Source organism: Rhinoderma darwinii, chromosome 2 (assembly GCF_050947455.1).
Source record: "Rhinoderma darwinii isolate aRhiDar2 chromosome 2, aRhiDar2.hap1, whole genome shotgun sequence".
In the NCBI taxonomy this organism is placed as follows: domain Eukaryota; kingdom Metazoa; phylum Chordata; class Amphibia; order Anura; family Rhinodermatidae; genus Rhinoderma; species Rhinoderma darwinii.
Window position 1 is genome coordinate 68,023,696 of NC_134688.1, and position 20,714 is coordinate 68,044,409.

General features: G+C 39.4%; 1 protein-coding gene across 6 annotated transcripts in view; it reads left to right on the plus strand.

Annotated features, from left to right (window-relative positions):
- Window positions 1–20,714, plus strand: part of NBEA (neurobeachin) — a 575,138-nt gene that overhangs the window by 123,330 nt on the left and 431,094 nt on the right. For all 6 annotated transcript variants that reach the window (XM_075851713.1, XM_075851718.1, XM_075851715.1 and 3 more), the window contains exons 2-5: window positions 11,771–12,002; window positions 15,284–15,384; window positions 15,609–15,704; window positions 19,604–19,725. In XM_075851713.1, coding sequence (XP_075707828.1) covers window positions 11,771–12,002; window positions 15,284–15,384; window positions 15,609–15,704; window positions 19,604–19,725 — 551 coding nt within the window. The remainder of the gene's footprint in view (window positions 1–11,770; window positions 12,003–15,283; window positions 15,385–15,608; window positions 15,705–19,603; window positions 19,726–20,714) is intronic.

Consider the following 20,714-nt stretch of genomic DNA (forward strand, 5'->3'; position numbering starts at 1 on the left):
TTTTAATTGATCTAACTCTGCTTTTTTTTTTTTTCTGCTTTTTTCCATCACAATGGAAACTCCTGCACCAACATTGCTCAGAACAAAAGATCTATATGATAAACTACAGCTTATTGTTCCTGTGTTTTTCTTTGTCCATATGTCAAATAATATGAGCACCACCAATGACTCGGGACCAGTCGGTAGACCCACCATTTCTAGGGACAATCCTGAATGCCCAATCACAATACCACATTCTAAACAAAGGTCCATCCAAATCAATGAAGTTTGTTTAGAATATTGTCAGGTTTTCAGTAACGGAAATCTCTGAGCAGTGCCAAAGGGGTTAAATCTCTGCAGAGCCCTTATGTTCTGAAGAAAGTGGGGGCCCAAGATTTCATCAATCGGATCTTCACATGTATCTGTCACGTGAGAAGCTCCTTTTTACTTGGTTTCTGCTATAAGTACCTTACATTAATCTGTGTCAATCTCCTTAAAAGAGAAAAAAAAAAAAGGCAAATAACAGTTCATTTCTTTCAGGATATTGCAAAATCAGTTACAATAATGATAAGAATATTTACCCTGTAACAGAAAATAAATCCTATAATAAAATGAATATACCATCTGTTCATTTCATGCCGTTCATAAGTAACCGACTTCCTGCTCCGCTCACCATTGTTATTCTCGGAGACCTCATAATATGTCTTTATACAGGCAGGACTTGCCATCATTTTCTAATCTCTGATATAATAACCGTAACTTCAAAGGGTTTGGCTTTTATAAAGGGGTGATCCTCTGCTCAGGGGTTCCCCTATGAGAAACCGCATAGAAGCGCTAACACACAGCTCCTCTCATATCTGAATGGCCAGCATGTGATACTAAATGAATAGCTGACTGATACTTCCCTTGGCAAAATCCAGTTTGCCAAAGCTGTATGAAGCCGGACACCTGGCGATCACAAGAGTGGTTGTTTCCATAATACAACCCCCTGTCTCTTCATGAGTTAACTACTTAAAAGAGCTTGGCCGCATTTTTACTCTTCTTCAATAGGACACGGCTTTGGTCAGTGACTGGATTATCCCATGGAAGTCTGACGCGCTTTGAATTCCATTTCCTGTCTTAAAACAACCTCAGGCCACTGTTCTGTTCCTCCATGATTTACACTGCAGCTATGACCACCAGAATGTTCATGTATGAAAACCTAATTTCCCTTATAGCAATTAGATAGAAAAAGGTGTACGGTGGGCTCCAGCCTGGGCACATATTAGATCTCTTTGCTACTATGTGGGGAAGAGGAAGGACAACCACTCTAAGCATCTTGTCACTGATGTACTCGGTGTATTGTAGATGATCAGAATCACTTTATGATTCTGATTAAGCAATATGACTTTTCTATTGTTTGCCAGACCATATAGCATGTGGCCTGCAAAATACGAATGACACATGCTAACAACATGGCCGTAATGTACAGACATACGGAACGGTTGCGGTAGTAACTCGAAGGCATTATGGACCTAAATACAAGGACTAGGATTGGTAGTTTACAGCCCGATCAATGGTCATGTGAGTGAGGCTTTATGTGGAAGGGACGGTCTAGTTTTGGTTGATCTTCCCTTTGTACATCTCTTTGGCAGCCGTGACATCTCTTCTGTTATCACCTCGCTTTGTCTTAACCTTGTCTTGTTCTGTTTTGTCATTAGAATTGCACATGAACAAAACTGACTCATGATTTTGACATCGAAGTCCGTGATTTTTAAAGACTCCTCAGGGAAATTTCACCTTGTATTACAGGGAAAAGGGTGTATGAGGGAGAGAGACTGCTCTTTATTTACAGGCACAGTAGTAGCTGGATGATTGTTATGCTTTCTGCTCTGCCTTCCCTTGGATGATGTACAGCAATTAATGGTGGTATGAAAGCGGTTAGAAATAAACTTTCCAAAAACGGCGCCATGATGGGCCTTGTCTGGTATTGCCGCTTGTCCCCCCATTAAAGTGATTTAACCCCTTAAGAACTGGGCAAATTTTGGTCTTGAGGACCAGAGCAATATTTTTTTATTCTTCCTCTTTGCATCCCGGTAGTCAAAAATGTTTAATTTTTTGTTTGACGTAGCTGCATGAGGCTTTGTTTTTGGCGAGACGATTTGTACTTCGTGAAGGTGCCGTCTTTTGATACATATACATCAGCGTTGTAATTTAAATATTTTTATTTTTACAAAAATGCAGAAAAAAGCCGTTCTGCTTCAGTGTTAATTTTTTACAGCATACACCGATTATTATAAAATATGATCTAAATTTGATGTGCAGGCTGTTACGGTCTGACAATACCAAATATCTGTTCAATTTATTTTTTGGAACTTATATTTAACCCCTTAACGACCGCCTTAGTGTTTCTACATCGGCCATTAAGGGTAGTTCTTCTGAACGTCGCCTTTTCACGTCGGCGCTTTAGAAGGAGTTTTCCCGCATCGGGCAGGGATCTCCTGAAGCCCGGGCTTTTCCTAACCGCCTCTGGCTTCAGAGCAACGATCGGAGACCCCTCGCCGAGCATGTTTAACCCCTCCGATGTGACGCTCAATAGCGAGTGCCACATTTGAGTGTTTTTAGAAGGAGGGGATCCCTTTCACACCCCACCGGCATCCCGCGAGGAAATTGCGGGTTGCGGATGGTTTCTATGGCAGCCTGGGGGCCTAAGAAAGGCCCTCAGGTCTGCCTTTAAAAAATGCATGTTAGGCCATGCCAGAGGCATAGCTTAACAGATGGCTGTCAGTTTTACACTGGCATAATACAGAAGTATTGCAGTGTATTATAAAAGTGAACAAAAGATCGCACGGTAAAGACCCCTAGTGAGACGAAAAAAAAGTAAAAAAAAAGTCCCAAGTAAAAAAAATTAAAACCCACTTTTTCCCCTTTACAAAATGCTTTATTATGAAAAAAAAGTGAAAAGTTACACACATTTGCTATCGCCGCGTCCGTAACTATCCCAACTATAAAACAATTGCATTATTTAACCCGCACGGTGAACGCTGTAAAAAATACAATAAAAAACAATGCCGGAATTGATGTTTTCTGTTCATCCTGCCTTCAAATTTATTTTTTTTATAAAAAAAGGTATCCCACAAAAAAAAGCCCTCATACAGCGATGTCAGCGAAAAATAAAAAAGTTACGGCTCTTAAAATATGGCGGCACAAAAACAAATAATTTCGAAAAAAAAAGTGTTTTTACTGTATAAAAGTGATAAGAACCAATCGTAACGACCCACTGAATAAAGTTAATCAATAAATTATAAGTACCCCAAAATGGTGCTATTAAAAAAAAAATATATATATATAACTTGTCTGCAAAAAACAAGCCCTCATACAGCTATGTCGACGCAAAAATAAAGAAAAGTTTAAAATTGGTTTAAAATAGCCTTGTTGTTAAGGGATTAATACAGTTTATAAATGTTAATTTTTGTGTTTTTGTTTTTTTTATTAACAGATTTATTTTATTTTTTATTAATTTTCCTTTTTTCATTCCATAGGGGGATTTTTAACTATAGTATAATGTACTGGTATATATGTATATGCCTGTTCGTTAGTCATAAATAGTAGAAAACTTCTATTTTAATGGGAGGTTGGGACAGCAATTGCCTTATCTGAATGGTCAGGCCAAGTCTTTTATAGCCTGCATTCACACATGTACGCTATCCATAATACAGCTCCATTTTGGAGGCTTATATTAGAGCAATGGTCAGGTCTGGTTTAGTAAAGGTTTTCCTGAAAGAATACGCTACAGGACAGAATCCCATTTTTAGGTCTGAATGTATCGTTCTCCCACGGAGCCATATTACAGCTGTGCGTGAATGCCGCCTAAGGCCACGTGCATATGGCGTATTGCGGATCTGTAACACAGCGCTCATGTCGTGGTATTGGCGAATACTTTACCTTCGCGCACATCCGCTTTTATATGTTTGCATTCAGGAGAAAAATAAATCCCTCTTCACGTGCCATATTATACTGGTATTCCCCATTAGGAGAATTTATGTCAGATAAAATGAACAGAAGTTGAAATTTGAAAATTGAAGTAGAATTTTTTTTGTATAAAAAAATTAATAAAAGAGACACTAAGAAGAAACCAAAAAAAGTATTAAAAAAATAAGCATTTCATAGAGGTAAAAAATAATATTCAAAGATGGGATGAGTTGCTCCGTACATTACACACTGGAAATCCAATGTGTCCATCATTTTTTAGGATTGTGTCCTAGTTCACACTGACTTGTGCATTTTGATAGCGAAAGGGTTAGTTCTGTGCTCGGTTTTCCTGGCTTATCGCTCTCAGCAATGTGCTGTATATTCTCCTACCTGCTTCACTGCTGCGTCCATACCGCCAGCGTTTTCTTTGTTTCAGCTTCTCTAGAAAAAGTAATGTCTATTCTCCGTCATTAGAATAAATTTCTTTGCAGCAGCTACTGATAGAATTTTTTTTAATCATTTTATTATAAAAGGCCTATAATTTGATTATGGCATTCATGTACGATTTTTACATTTCTTATTTATCCTTTTTGCCTTCTATTTTATATTAGGCATTCATATACAGGGTGGGCCATTTATATGGATACACCTAAATAAAATGGGAATGGTTGGTGATATTAACTTCCTGTTTGTGGCACATTAGTATATGGGAGGGGGGAAACTTTTCAAGCTGGGTGTTGACCATGGCGGCCATCTTGAAGTCGGCCATTTTGTATCCAACTTTAGTTTTTTCAATGGGAAGAGGGTCATGTGACACATCAAACTTATCGAGAATTTCACAAGAAAAACAATGGTGTGCTTGGTTTTAACGTTACTTTATTCATTCATGAGTTATTTATGTCATTATGGGTGTCAGGTCCGAGCATTCCTAGATGAACAGTTTCCTGGAAAGTGGATTGGTCGTCGTGGGCCAGTTGAATGGCCCCCTAGGTCTCCCGATCTGACTCCCTTAGACTTTTATCTTTGGGGTCATCTGAAGGCAATTGTCTATGCTGTGAAGATACGAGATGTGCAGCAACTGAAATTACGGATACTGGAAGCCTGTGCTAGCATTTCTTCTGCGGTGTTGCTATCAGTGTGTGAAGAGTGGGAGAAGAGGGTTGCATTGACAATCCAACACAATGGGCAGCACTTTGAACACATTTTATAAGTGGTCGGAAACTTGTAAATAACTCATGAAAGAATAAAGTAACGTTAAAACCAAGCACACCATTGTTTTTCTTGTGAAATTCTCGATAAGTTTGATGTGTCACATGACCCTCTTCCCATTGAAAAAACTAAAGTTGGATACAAAATGGCTGACTTCAAAATGGCAGCCATGGTCAACACCCAGCTTGAAAAGTTTCCCCCCTCCCATATACTAATGTGCCACAAACAGGAAGTTAATATCACCAACCATTCCCATTTTATTTAGGTGTATCCATATAAATGGCCCACCCTGTACTATTTCTTCATTCCTTTTTGTCTTTTATTTTATATTGAAAATTATTAATTTCTATAACTTTAAACCTTTTTAAATTGTATCATATGATAGTAATACTTGTATGGCTTTCTCAATTTTATTCTGTTTGATCTCCCTTTAGCCGCCAAAAGGTCAATAGTTCTAGAGATGAAAACAAATTATTATTATTTCAATTTCACGTCTCTTAATAAATCCTTTATATTTTACAATTAAAAAATAAAAATCCCTATAGAAAGCGAACAATGTTTGCCCCCCCACCTTTTGTATTAAGTCTCCATCATTTTGTCATCTGTCTCGCTTCATTTTAAACACTCGCTGTATAGCTCGCTAATCTGAAATGTAAATGCCTATGATCCAGAGCCATCTTTATGAAATCTGTAGGTCATGTTGAAACCATTTTGGAGTATTTTCAAGACTTTAAGAGCAAACCCATGTGCCGGGCAGCCAGTGCAACAAGAAATTGCGACGTTTTCTGTTGATGTGTATGGAAGTTCTGAATGTTGGGCCTCTAAATGTTCGAATTTTCTGGTACTTTAGTGATGGCTCCTAAAACCCTATAGTATTCTGTTCCTGCCCTCCTCGAAGTCGCTGTATTTTTAGTGGGGTGGTCAACAGTTAAATATGGGTGGACAAGGTCGTTACGTAGTGATCACTTTAAATTAGACTCCTAAGGTTGCGTCTGTAGGACTAAGCCATGTTGTTATTGGTCATTTTTTAATTTTATTCATGATTATTTATGAACTTTTATTGTATGGTGACCCCTTAATAAATACAGCGGCCATTATTTATCCAAGAATTCTTCTCTGGTGTCTTATTTGTTATGTGTAATTGACGTCTCTAATCCCATGCACAACCAACACTCAGAGTCTTTCCAAAGCTTTATAAGGATTTTTTTTTTTTTAAAACCCCACTCCCCCCATGAGAAAATCCTGTGTATGCCCCTATAGAGTAGGTTATGATCTGCTCCTTTCATCTAACAGGAGTAGTATATATACAGACAGCATGAATTATACCACTCTATGTAGACCTTTAAAGTTTTTTGCTCAGGAAGAAACTTCAATATCTGTGCTGCACAGACCACGGATGGGTCTTCTTATGAAGAAGCGCCCCGGCAATGCTGATATTCCCACTTTTTCCCGGAATTTGCCATTTTTGCTATAATCGATGCTCACCTCTTGCTGTAGCGCCCTAAAAAGCAGTGATCAAAGCATGTTTTCTGACATAGTGGGAAAGTAGCAGTTATTGGAAATATAATTGATTTTGACAAACGACTAAGCCGAAAGCAATTAAGGGTCTTAAAGTGGTTTGAAGTGACCCCATTCTCCGTCTACTGAGCCCTGGCATTTGATCTTGTCGACTTGTCCTCTATAATTCCAAGGCTAATTGTGTTTATTCCTTTGACGTTTCACCAATCATTTCAGAATAAAGAAAAATCTTGTTTATATGTCCGGCTGTAACAGAAATGTGCCAAAAAACGTCAGCCGCTTTCCTCCTGTGTAAATATATAGCTCCCTGCCTCACTTAGAAGACTTTTAATGCACACTTTGTAATTAAACCGTATCCGCCTCGGGCGCTGGCAGATGCATTCTTTCCTAGCAAAGTTAATGGGCTGTTTATCACAATAGGTTTTTAAACGACCCTATGAATAATAGAAATAAATCTCAGCCGTGAACTCTGGACTGTCTGTCAATGTCATTTATTTTTAATAGGCCCTACTACTTGGCTGTTACTATCATGCGCCTTGGTTTAAACTTCGCCGCACCGTGTGCGCTGCAGCGACTCTAGGGAGGTTATATTGACATGTAAACTCTCAATCTCGCAGTCCGTGGAGTACCAGTCTCCGTGATAATTACTATTATAATAGTAAATGTACACTACACGCTTCCTTCCTGGAGCAAATGTTGTACTACAGTCTGCTGCTCTGTTGTGATCTGTGTAATAAGGAGCAGCAAGATATTTGGGTAAACACCTATGTGCGTACTCCTTTTGAAACGCACCAGAGAGGATTATGGGGAAATTCAAAGCTTTGCTGAAGTGATGAAGCAAACAGAATAACGTCGGAAATTGTTGTCACTCCGTTATCTTTTTCGTGCCGGTCGACATTTAACCACTTTTTATATTAATTTGGTCATTAGATGGATGTTTACGCAAACTATGAATTATTACCTCTGCATATTAGAACCAGATTATTGCATGGGCAAAAGGGATAATTGCCCCAGGGGTCTCCACCAATCAAGGGCCTGCACCACCCCATCACTACCACCACACGTAGCCTTGTTTAAACAGCCTGTCTGGCACCCACATCACCAGCTGCGTTATAATTTAGGTGCCACTAGTTGGGCACTGTGACGGTTTCACTGTATAGCACGATCACTGTATGTAGGCACTGGATGGTACGGTTATTCGGACTGGTATTGTACAATTTGTTTATTTTTTACATATGATATATAGAAACATGCATGCTTATTTATGCAGTATATATTGAAATTTGGATATTTAGAAATACAGGGGATTTGTTAATGCCGGTACACAGTGAGAGCGGTGCGCTAGTATCTCCTCTCCTTGCATGGTACACTACATCCACCAACAGGGCGCACGTTCGGGTCCCAGTCTGGACAGTTTTCCAGATTGAGGTATCTACTTTCTTTTGTGTCCACGTCTGATTTTGGTTAAAAAAAAACTGCGCGAAAAACTGCATCAAAACTGTGTGTGTGATCCTGACCCAAGGCGTCTGTTTAGGGCAAAAACTGACAAAGCAGTTGATGGGCACACGGAGCCTTCTTGAACCTTGTTTAATGTTCCATACATCACCAAGGACAAGTAATGGTGCCAAGCATGTCTCTCATGACATCATGTCTGTCTGTCTTGTCATGGTGTATTCTAATAACAGGCTAACTCCGCATAAATCCTTATATGAACTTATCCAGTGAACGTGTAACCTAGTCTTAGGTGTTAAGTCCAACGAATATTCACCTCACAAAGTCTACCTCAGCTGGAGACCTTCGTTACTTTACCTCATCCTGCCCTAGTCTCAACTGTCAACAGGGAGGAGTCAGACAACCCCGGCCGCAGCTCCACCCCTTTTCCAGAAGCATCTTAGTGATTCTCTATAATGACCCTGCTGTTTCCGGTGTCCAAAATCTGCCAATAATGTTCTTAAAGGTACAAAAACCATAAAGTGCAACAGCATGGAAAACATGTCAACATCATATATACATGTTAGGTAGTGTAACTCTAGTACACTACACATATGTAGTCCTGATCATACATTTGACCCGTTAAACTTTGTGTTGCCATGGAGAGGTTTGTATTCATTGGACTGGAAATAATCAGTTTTAGGTCACACTGTCATAAACGCACTGTACGGTATTCGGGATTATTGTATTCTAGATCCCCTTCTGATCATCTGTATACAAACATCCTGATCATATGACCCACAATTATCTTGATGGGCTTATCCTGACAAGGTCTCCGTCATACATTGATCTCTATGTGCAGAACCACCTTATTAAACAACTGTATTTCAGTGGTCATTTGACTAATTTTTACATGGGGATCTATAGATTACGAAGTTAGAGAACGTTACATTCACTGTTATATATACCTTATTTACTGGAATGTATGCAACCCCTTTAATTCTATATTTTGCTTGATGCTGTACTCTGCCAGCTTGTGGCAGTCTACATTCAGAGCTCCAGTTGTCACTGTGCAGGTGCTGCTGCTTCCCCAGACACTGGTCGTTTCCAAGCTTTTTGACACCCACTTGCTTTATAATTTGGGAATAAGAATTTTCTCTCCAATTCCTTTCATTATGTTGCTGGGATTTTATGTTTTATTCATACTGTTGCGGTTATAGTTCACTAGTGAGGATATCGGTTAGGTCACACAGTCTTTCCTTCCTTGTCCGTATTGCAGTACATTACAAGGTTAATTGGTTAGTTCGATGCCTTCCCCCTCTGCAATTCTCATGTACATTTGGTTACTTGTAAAGCTTTTAGTAGAATTAATTGTGTACACAAATGAGATTTCTTCTTTCAGCAATCCACGAATGACCTTGCCTCTTAACCTTCACTCTGTGCTTTATTGATTCTGTATGTTTAGACTACTAAGGGCGCTTCACCTGTAATATGCAACTCTCTATATACTTTACCAACTGCTGCCATGTGTTGCAGTAGATTGACATAGAATACCGTATGTGCTTCTCATACAGTCTAATTGTACTCTATGACACAGGCTTGTTCTATACAGTTCAATTCACAAACCAGGCTATGTATACAGAGATGTCAAGACTTTCCATATTTATAGATTTTCCAACAAGAGATCACACTGGCACTGCATAAATGGTCCAAGGCATATGTAGCAGTGCCAGTTGTGCTGCCAGTTGATACGGAAGCACTAAACCAGCATTCCAGCATTTCTGAGTAATATTGAGGTGTTTTGTGAATAATATGGTAGTTAGATACTCATCAATGTATTCATTATGGAATGGATACACTTGAAATAAACCTCAAATAACCTTTTTTTTTTTTTTGTTATCTTTTAAAAGTGATAAAGTGGGTGAGAGACTTCCAAACTTAAAATGCTTGGGTGCAAATACTATTATGACTCGGTACAACCTTCAACTTGTACTTGGACTACAATGGGTGGCATATTAAGTCTATGGGGCCCTATTGTACCTCAGTATGCCTCCGATTTTATATTGGGTTATTTTGTGTTTTGTTCCATCAGATTCTGTATTACGGAGCAGGGGAGTATACAGAATCTGCAAGTGCCGTATGGAGGCGCACATAGTTTCTACAGCCCCGTAGTATGGCGCCATATGAGACTCTGCGTGCCTCCATATAGTCTCTGCCATGTGGATCTTAATTTGGCCTTAAAGAGGCTCTGTCACCACATTATAAGTGCCCTGTCTCCTACATAAGGGGATCGGCGCTGTAATGTAGGGGACAGTAATGCTTTTTATTTAGAAAAACGATCTATTTGAAACCACTTTATGAGCGATTTTTAGCTTTATGCTAATGAATTTCTTAATGCCCAACTGGGCGTGTTTTACTTTAGACCAAGTGGGCGTTGTACAGAGAAGTGTATGACGCTGACCAATCAGTGACCAATCAGCCTCATACACTTCTCTCCATTCATTTACACTGTACTAGCGATATAGTTATATAGTTATGTGCTGCTACATATACAAACACTAACATTGCTGTAGTGTCCTGATAATGAATATACATCACTACCAGCCTGGACGTGATGTTTATTCAGAATCCTGACACTTCTGAATCTTTTCTGTGAGATTCCAGCAAGGCAAGCGTAATCTCGTTTGAAATAACAGGTTACATCGTAATCTCGCGAGATTACGCTTGCCTTGCTGGAATCTCACAGAAAAGATTCAGAAGTGTCAGGATTCTGAATAAACATCACGTCCTGGCTGGAGGTAATGTATATTCATTACCAGGACACTACAGCAATGTTATAGTGTGTTTATGTGGCTGCACATAACGATATAACTATATCGCTAGTGCAGTGTAAATGAATGGAGAGAAGTTTATGACGCTGATTGGTCACTGATTGGTCAGCGTCATACACTCCTCTGTACAACGCCCACTTGGGCATTAAGAAACTCATTAGCATAAAGCTAAAAACCGCTAATAAAGTGGTTCATCACTGTCACCTACATTATAGCGCCGATCTTCTTATATAGGAGACAGGGCACTTATAATGTGGTGACAGAGCCTCTTTAAACATGAATATTTCTCATGTCATACCATTTGCACTGGGTCAAACATCATTCCCTTGTATTGACCAACAAGAGTGGGAAACACTATCCACAGTCGTGGTCTTTTTTACCTTTCTAACCACCACGTTTTTTTTGTTTTTTTTTATTCAAATGAAGTGTTCCTACCAATGAAACAGGTTTCTACTGTTTGGAACCAATCTTGTTCATACCATAGACATAATAATTATCATAAACTGTCGAGGAATCGTTTCGCCTGTGACTCTCCTTACACACGGAAAAAAAATATTGTAATGTTTACTTTGCTTTTTGCAAAAGAAATAGAAAATATTAAGACTCTCGTCCTTTATGTGCTCATTTATTAATAACTTTGAATGTTCCGTCGCCGTAGAACAAATTGTTTGTATTTTTGCATATTTGTTTGAAGTCTTGTTAAGTAAAGCATCTAATTACGTGACATTGTTTCATTATAATTAGACTTTTGGCACACGGTTCATCTCAGTGTTATAATTCTTCCCGTACCCTCGTTGTGTAATTGAATGCTGCGGGACATTAATGTTTACAATTCTTCTTTCCGTTTTCAGCTGGTCGGTGGAGAATTTGATCTGGAGATGAATTTTATCATTCAAGATGCTGAGAGCATTACCTGTATGTCGGAGCTGCTGGAGCACTGTGATATAACGTGCCAGGCCGAAATCTGGAGCATGTTCACAGCTATTCTACGGAAGAGTGTCCGGAACCTGCAGACCAGCACTGAAGTTGGACTCATTGAGCAAGTTCTCCTGAAGATGAGCTCTGTAGATGACATGATCGCAGGTACTGTACTTGGCTTTCTCATTCTAGTATCTTAGGATACTAAATATGGTGCATGACAAATGCCTTCTGATATTTTGCAAGCACAGACCTTTGGTTGAATTAAAAAAAACAAGGGGACATGTAGAGCTCCTGAACCCCAGAACAAAGTTTACAATCTAGAATCTAACTTTTTTTTGTTTGTTTTTGTGTTGTTTTTTTTAAAAAACAAGCTGGGAAATACAATTCAATAAAGATCTAATGAATCCGATGCAAAAACCATGGGGGTTCTTAAACGTCAAACAACGTGGCAAAAAACACTTCAAATAAGCGGCTGGTTTTTTGTTGTTTTTTTCGCCTTTCATTGGTGTCAATGGAGGTACCGAGGTGGAAACCGCTCCAAGAAAGGGCACGCCTCTGTGTCCCATTGAAATCAATGCGGGTAGATTTTTGTCATTTTTTTTTTTGCTGCTGATTCCAACATGGTTTCCATGTCAAAATCCGCGTCAAAGGACTCTGTGTAAACACCCTTAGAGACCACGATGAAAATACAGGTAATAAATGGGACTTTTAAGAAACTATTGTAGTAGTTTTATTGTCCACCCCGAGATACAAATGTCCTAGATAGGCTTTAGTTCCAATATCTAATCATATACTTTACCTCAAGTTGTGGATATGTTTGTATTTTAAGGCTTCGTTCACATTTGCGCCAGGATCCCGTTCCAACAGAGCTTTCCATCGGAACGGGACCCTGACTGACACAAACGTAAACCAAAGGTTATTCAAGGTTTCCGTTTGTCTCGGTTATGCAAGGGTTCCGTCGTTTTGACGGAATCAATAGCGTAGTCGACTACGCTATTGATTCCGTCAAAACTACAGAACCCTTGCACGACGGAGACAAACGGAAACCATTGGCGCCAGATCTGTCACTGTTGAAATGAATGGTGATGGAAACAGAAACCTACGGTCGAAACGGGACACTGGCGCAGATGTAAACGAAGCCTAACATTCATTTACTCCCTTGTATATTTAAAGGCATTTTCCGAACAACCTTTTTTTTTTCAAAATATACTCCGTCTTGAAAAAAAGATTTCTTTCGCCGTTACCGTTCATTTCTTATTGACATACGTCCTCTGACTAGTAGCGTCACATCCATTGAGACGTGACATGACTTTGCACGGCCCTATGCTGTTGCATCCATGATTGGCTGATGGGGTTATATGATTTCTTAATTGGGGTGACGTCACTACCTGGAGGATTTGCAGGTATTTGGATCTTTACCACAAGATATGAGCCATAAGCAGGAGTTATCTGAATTATTATTGCATGTGAGCGATGTGCTCTGGGTGGAATGTGTTGGTTTTATCCATCTTCCTGTAGAGCTCAGTGAACTGTCTGATTTGTTATTTCTTACAGTATAGTACAGTCTGGCTTCTTTCATTGTTCTCTAGGTAGCAGAGCGCATAACTCAAGTGCGGAGTTAACCGCATGTGTGCAAAAACATACACACCTAGATAATACATTTTTTGCCATTAATTTAAGGGTTAATTTTCCTGGTCCATATAGAGCGATACCTTTATGTTAACAAATATTTATTATCCGCATTTATCAGACCTTGAATTAGTGGAGCTTACAAATGACGAATATTGCGGTCTCCTAATTCAGCACACTCGTTCCCTGCTGTCGTTCCTTATGTTGTCCGCACGTACACATTTGAGAATTTCAAAGAATAAAGAAACACATGTACATCAGACTGCACCTCCCAAATATCAAAATGTACTTTTATTGGAAAATATCACATAGATATCAATTTATACACAGACAAGTATTCAAAACTACAGGAGTAAAAAAAAACTACTATTCTATACAATACAAAATGTCTATCTGGCAATAAAAGTAAAGTGTCAAAGGTTTGTACTATAGACCTTTTGTATTGTATAGGATATTTTATGGTCATTATGGGGCTACTCATTTGTATCATGATTTTTTTTTTACTCCGGTTATATATAATCTATGCCATATGGGTGGTTTCTTGACTTTATTAACATTCGGGGGCCAATTTTTAGTGTTTTTCAATGGTTTTAATTACTTGATGTATAAAATTATATTTATGTGATATTTTGAAATAAAAGTACATTTTGATATTTTGGAGGTGCAGTCTGATGCTTTCACTCCGCTTGTATCCGCTGTGGTGCCCACCTTATTAATACATTAGTCTCACACATACACATTTGGGCAAGTCCTTATAACCTTTCTGTGGAGTACACAAAAGAAACACAAGGAGAACACCCACAGTCAACGTGCTTTGATTATCCTAAAATTATTAGCATTAATATTTAGAAAATGCTATTCATTTCTATAGGGCTTTACATGGCACAATATTAAGATGACCTACTGTAACCATTGAACTCAGACATTGCAGTACAGAGAAATAATAACAGTGCCCATAAGATACATTAGGAAGGAACTTCACCCATACCAGTTTACAATCTACAAGGCACAAGAAATGGATACGGTTATATGTTATATACTTATATTCTTTATAATAGGTATGTGTTCAGTGAGTGTATGAAGGTTTGGAGGGTTGCTAAAAGGAATGAGGGAGGGAGTTTCAGAAGAGAGGAGCGAAGCACAAGAGAAGCCATGAATACAGGACGGGTAGAGAGGAGGTTCCCAATGGCAAAACAGTGGTTGCATGTAGGGTGGTATCTGTGAACTTGAGAAGAAATGTATGAAAATAAAATATATGTAACCTCTGCATACAAAGCCCCTCAATATGGTATCCCCTATAAGATATCATATTTCATCTGGGGTCTCCTATTTTGGGCTTCTCACTACCCATATATAATGGATAGGTGCACACATTCATTCATACATACCATGGCAGTCTGTGTTTTGTTGGCATCTACATTTTGACTTCAACTTTATTGGGATCAACTGATGTATGTTTTCTGCACTCTTATCACTCTCACATACATTTTCCTTAATATGACGTGTTCACACAATCTCATAAACTTCTCTTTTTTACCTATACTGAATGTTGATCCTGAAGCATTAACATTTACATTTTGTCCTTGTCCGCTCCCTCCTGATGTGTTGCAGCCTCTGATGCTTTCTTGACCCTTTGATCTCACAGCACGGCTTCATGAAAGTGTGAAATTTAGGATTAAAACAGAATAATGGAAAGAAGGAAGATTTATGAAATGTCTGAATCTTCTAAAAGTGTCAGGAGGACACCCCACTGGAGTAAGGAAAGGGGCAGGCTGAGGGTGAACTAATGTTATTTTTCTCTACCTTCTTTTTAGATCTTCTGGTTGACATGTTGGGAGTGCTCGCCAGCTACAGTATCACAGTCAAAGAGCTGAAGCTTCTCTTTAGTATGTTACGGGGAGAAAATGGAATCTGGGTAAGCTGTGGTCGGGGTCTGCAGTCCCTGTATTAATGCTTTTAGAGCTTGAGGTTACCATCTAATGTCTCCTGAGACACATAGAATCAAATGCTGATTGAACGTCTCTAAAGTAGCCTCAAATAGCTAATCTTAAATTAAGTATTTAGTAATCTATTGCTGTCTATGGACATTTGTCTGAGAGTGCTTTCACTTAGCTTTTGCTACTCTCTCTGTTTTGACAGCCGAGGCATGCGGTGAAATTGTTATCAGTACTCAATCAAATGCCACAGAGACATGGACCCGATACCTTCTTCAATTTCCCAGGACGGAGTGCGGCAGTAAGTGTTTTATTGATGCCTAACGTCTTCAAAGGGTATAGTATTTCTGTTATAGTATGGGGTATGTCTTCCTGATACCTATAAAAAGCTGTTCCTATAGCCAATCTATATATTCTACTATGTATGAGAAAAAAAATGGATAATAAAATATTCGATACCTCTATGTAAAACTGGATTTATACAGCATTCTGCGTCACAACAGATAACTTTTTGGAGCTTTTTTTTAAATAAATATATGTGGCATTTGCGTTATGAGTAATGACCCCAAAGTGGGGCTTCATTTGAATTGAATCCGGCTTGATAGAGCTGCTTTCCCCTATTACCCATTATACTAAAGTGTACCTCTAGATCCTTACTGGGGGCCACATGTTCCGGATGTGTGGCCCAAGGGGAAGGCACATTCCCAGGAATACGTCTCCTGTAAGCGGAGTGCTTTGCCTAATCATAAAGAACAGAAAAGCTTTTCTTTTTCCCCTCTTTAATATAGGGGCAATGATCTATATTTCACATCTCTAAAAGTTGTCATGTTTATGTATCTGTTTTTTTTTGTATACCTGTGGTCTGTGTTCCTTTCACGTGTATGTTGCCTAAAATATATCTTGGATATTTTGGAAATACCGGCTTTTACTTAAATATAGGGAGGGAAACGCCATCGACAAATACTGGTGTGTGTGTGTGTGTGTGTGTGTGTGTCCGTCTGTCCCCACAACATGTTGGTTGACCTCTACTGCTCTAGAAATACTGCTTCTGCTCAAAGTTTGCATTTTCTGGTTCGGGATTGAGCAGAGTAGGGTTGTTTTACAGAAGACTACTAGTCCTTCTCCATGAATTAGAATATCATCAATAAGTTAATTTCAGTAATTCAATTAAAAAAGTGAAACTCATATATTATATGGATTCATTACACACAGAGTGATCTATTTACAGCATTTTTTTCTTTTAATGTTGATGATTATGGTAACCGTTAATGAAAACCCAAAATTTTGTGTCTCAGAAAATTAGAATATTATATAAGCCCAATTTCAAAAATGATTTTTAATACCGAAGTGTTGGCCTACTGAAAAGTATGTACAGTATATGCCCTCAATACTTGGTCAGGGCTCCTTTTGCATGAATTACTCCATCAATGCTGCGTGGCATGGAGATGATCAGCCTGCGGCACTGCTGAGGTGTTATCAATGCGGCGTGGCATGGAGGCGATCAGCCTGTGGCACTGCTGAGGTGTTATTAATGCGGCGTGGCATGGAGGTGATCAGCCTGTGGCACTGCTGAGGTGTTATTAATGTGGCGTGGCATGGAGGCGGTCAGCCTGTGGCACTGCTGAGGTGTTATCAATGCGGCGTGGCATGGAGGCGATCAGCCTGTGGCACTGCTGAGGTGTTATTAATGCGGCGTGGCATGGAGGTGATCAGCCTGTGGCACTGCTGAGGTGTTATTAATGTGGCGTGGCATGGAGGCGGTCAGCCTGTGGCACTGCTGAGGTGTTATCAATGCGGCGTGGCATGGAGGCGATCAGCCTGTGGCACTGCTGAGGTGTTATTAATGTGGCGTGGCATGGAGGCGATCAGCCTGTGGCACTGCTGAGGTGTTATTAATGCGGCGTGGCATGGAGGCGATCAGCCTGTGGCACTGCTGAGGTGTTATCAATGCGGTGTGGCATGGAGGCGATCAGCCTGTGGCACTGCTGAGGTGTTATGGAAGCCCAGGTTGCTTTGATAGTGGCCTTCAGCTCGTCTGCATTGTTGGGTCTGGTGTCTCTTCTTCCTCTTGACAATACCCAAAAATTCTCTATGGGGTTTAGGTCAGGTGAGTTTGCTGGCCAATCAAGCGCAGTGATACTGTGGTTATTAAACCAGGTATTGGTACTTTTGGCAGTGTGGGCAGGTGCCAAGTTCTGCTGGAAAATGAAATCAACATCTCCATAAAGCTGGTCAGCAGAGGGAAGCATGAAGTGCTCGAAAATCTCCTGGTAGACGGCTGCGTTGACCCTGGACTTGATTTAACACAGTGCACCTACATCTCAGTAGGCCAACATTTCTGTATTACAAATAATTTTTGAAATTGGGCTTATATAATATTCTAATTTTCTGAGAGACTAAATTTGGGGTTTTCATTAACTTTTAGCCATAATCTTAAACATTAAGATAAAAAAAAATATGCTGGAAATAGATCACTCTGTGTGTAATGAATCTTTGTAATGAGTTTCACTTTTTGAATTAAATTACTGAAATAAATTAACTTTTTGATGATATTCTAATTAATTTAGAAGGACTAGTATACTGCCCATAAGGGGCGTCGATTGACGATTTAGAAGGTTGATCGGCGCTCGTTTTACTTGCATTTTATATGTAGCTATTATCGCGAGGGGTTCTTTCGAAACCCCCTTTCATACACTTTACATTATTGTGGGCAGCATATCCCTTGTTTACACAAGGGGATGTGCTGTTGACAAGCAATCACTTTTTATGTCTGCATAAAAGATATGCTCAGTGACAAAGAAGCGTTTTAGCGTTTGTCGATTGATCGCTGGGCATGTTTACTCTTGGCAATGATTGAGAACAAATGTTCGATGGATCGTTATGGTGATTATTACCCCGTATAAAAAGCCCTTTAAAGGAAACCTGTCACCAGCATTTCACCTATTAAACTCTACTCACGCCTTGCTGGCCGCTGCTGTCAAAAGTTCACTGCCGTTATGCCTTTTCCTAAATTCCCCCTTCGACTGTAAATAACGGTCTTAAAACATTTTGCGCCTTTTATGGTAATAATCCGGCAGTCTCGTTCGTTCCTCTTCTTATGCCCGCCCACCGCCGAAAACTGGCCCACCTTGAATGCCAAAATCTCATCTGAGATAGCGCTCATGTATGGTCCGATACCCTTCCCTTCGTCCGGGATCCAAATCTAGTTACTGTGCATGGCCGCTATGGTGTACCGTTGTGCGCACGCACCAGAACAGGACATAGATGCACAAGTGCAGGATTTTGTGTGGGGTGTAGGGAGGCAAGGAGTTGTCAATCAAAAGTAAGGAGGCAGGGTTAACTCAAAGGCTTGGGGAATGAAGGTATGACTCTTTTCCAATGAAGATATGACTCTTTTCCAATGAAGATATGACTCTTTTGCATAAAAATTATTTTTCACCCACTTCCACAGGTATTGCTAGTTTAATAGGTGAAATGCTAGTGACCGGTTCCCTTTAAGGTGCTGTATCTGAGGCAACCATGACCAGCCAAAACTTTTTCCCTTAAAGCGACTGTCCTCTCTGAAAACCCCCCTAAACTACAATAATCAGTTAATTACTTAAAAGACGATGATTCCGAATCTGTAAGTTTTATCTTTTTGCTCGCATTCCCTCGCCAGGAGCCTGCAAATGGGCCCTGTGCGCTGCAGGCGGAGGACGAGTCCTAAGCTCAGCGATATAATGGAGAGGACTCCTAGAATTCCTCTCTCTGCATCATGTAGCACACGGCCTGTTCACAGGCTTAAGTCTCCATTACACCGGCCAATTTTGGCCGGTGCAATGAGCGCCGATCAACGAGACAGCCCAATCTGCCCGATCATTGCCCAGTGTAAAAGTGGGGGAATGCAAGTAAGTGAAAAGACCAAAAAAAAACCTTGCTTGCAGATTTGGATTTTTTAAGCAATTTTACTGATGACTGTAGTTTGTCACCTCCGAACCCCCCCTCCCCCCTCGAGCCTCTCTAATTATAATAAGAGCATTGCAGGACAGACTCTATACCTTGAGGTTAATAATCATTATGTTTTGATTTATCATGGCTTCAGATTCCAGATTGTTTTTATCCTAGGACTGATGTTACTGCTACCGGAACATACTGTAAAATAATGTGTGATCGTTTCTTGTGTGCGGTCTTATATGTGCCATTTCTAACCTTCTCGTTTAGGCTATTGCACTGCCTCCTATTGCCAAGTGGCCTTATCAGAATGGTTTCACACTGAACACGTGGTTTCGTATGGATCCTTTAAACAATATAAATGTTGATAAGGATAAACCTTACCTCTATTGGTGAGTGAATGTATTTTATGTTTTATTATTCTGTGTGATTTATAGATTTGTAGAATGTACACAAAAAAATTCCTTTGTTCTAGTAATAACTGGACTTGATGTGTAAACTACTTTAAAGTTTTAGAAGTTTTTTGAATATTTTCTTGTATGGATTGTAACAATATAGGGCCCTGAGGAAGACCACTCAAAAACAAAATGGTAATACAAAGAATATTACTATGACGTATTGTTTTTTTTAGTCTGTGTTGCTTTATAATTGGTTTTCTCTATTCAATCTTCTGGCTCTGATCTTATGAAATGTAATAGCTGGATTATCAGAATTTCGGGATTACTGCTTGTTGGGTCGAAGGAATTTCACTTTGCGTTCTACAGAATGTGATTTTGCCAGATATGGTATTAATGTAATTCTAAAAAAAACAAAAAACCTTGCAGAACTGAAGAAAATATAAAATCAAACTTAATATACATCCCATTAGAAATGTTTGTCTCGATTTTCTACAGGTTTTGTGAGCTTTAAAGTCCATGCAAAATCCTTAATCATAATTCTAAGTCCTTGCTGATTCCCTATTTTTTTTTTTTTTAAATTTTTTTTTTTCTTGGACATATATAGAAAACCTGTGCCGTTGCAGTTTCCATATCATAAATACTTTGTATACAATCACATACATATGGGCTGTTGAATGTCACCCTTGTGTTTTTACATTGATCCCATCCTTACTGAATATTTATATAGTAATCCGTTTCTACAATTTTACCTATTTTGACTGTTTTGGTCTATTTTTCTTTGTGATCTTTACAAGCCCAAGCTGGCGGCATTTCTCAGATTTACATTTAATGCACATCCGGTCTTGCATTTTCTTATTACATTTAACATTCTATAATCCAACATATACTGCAACTACTGTCTGACTCCTACAGTGGCAGAGAGGGCCCCCTCTCATTCGGGCCTCTGTGCGGCTTCATAGGCTGTATGTCCGCCCCTGCAGTAG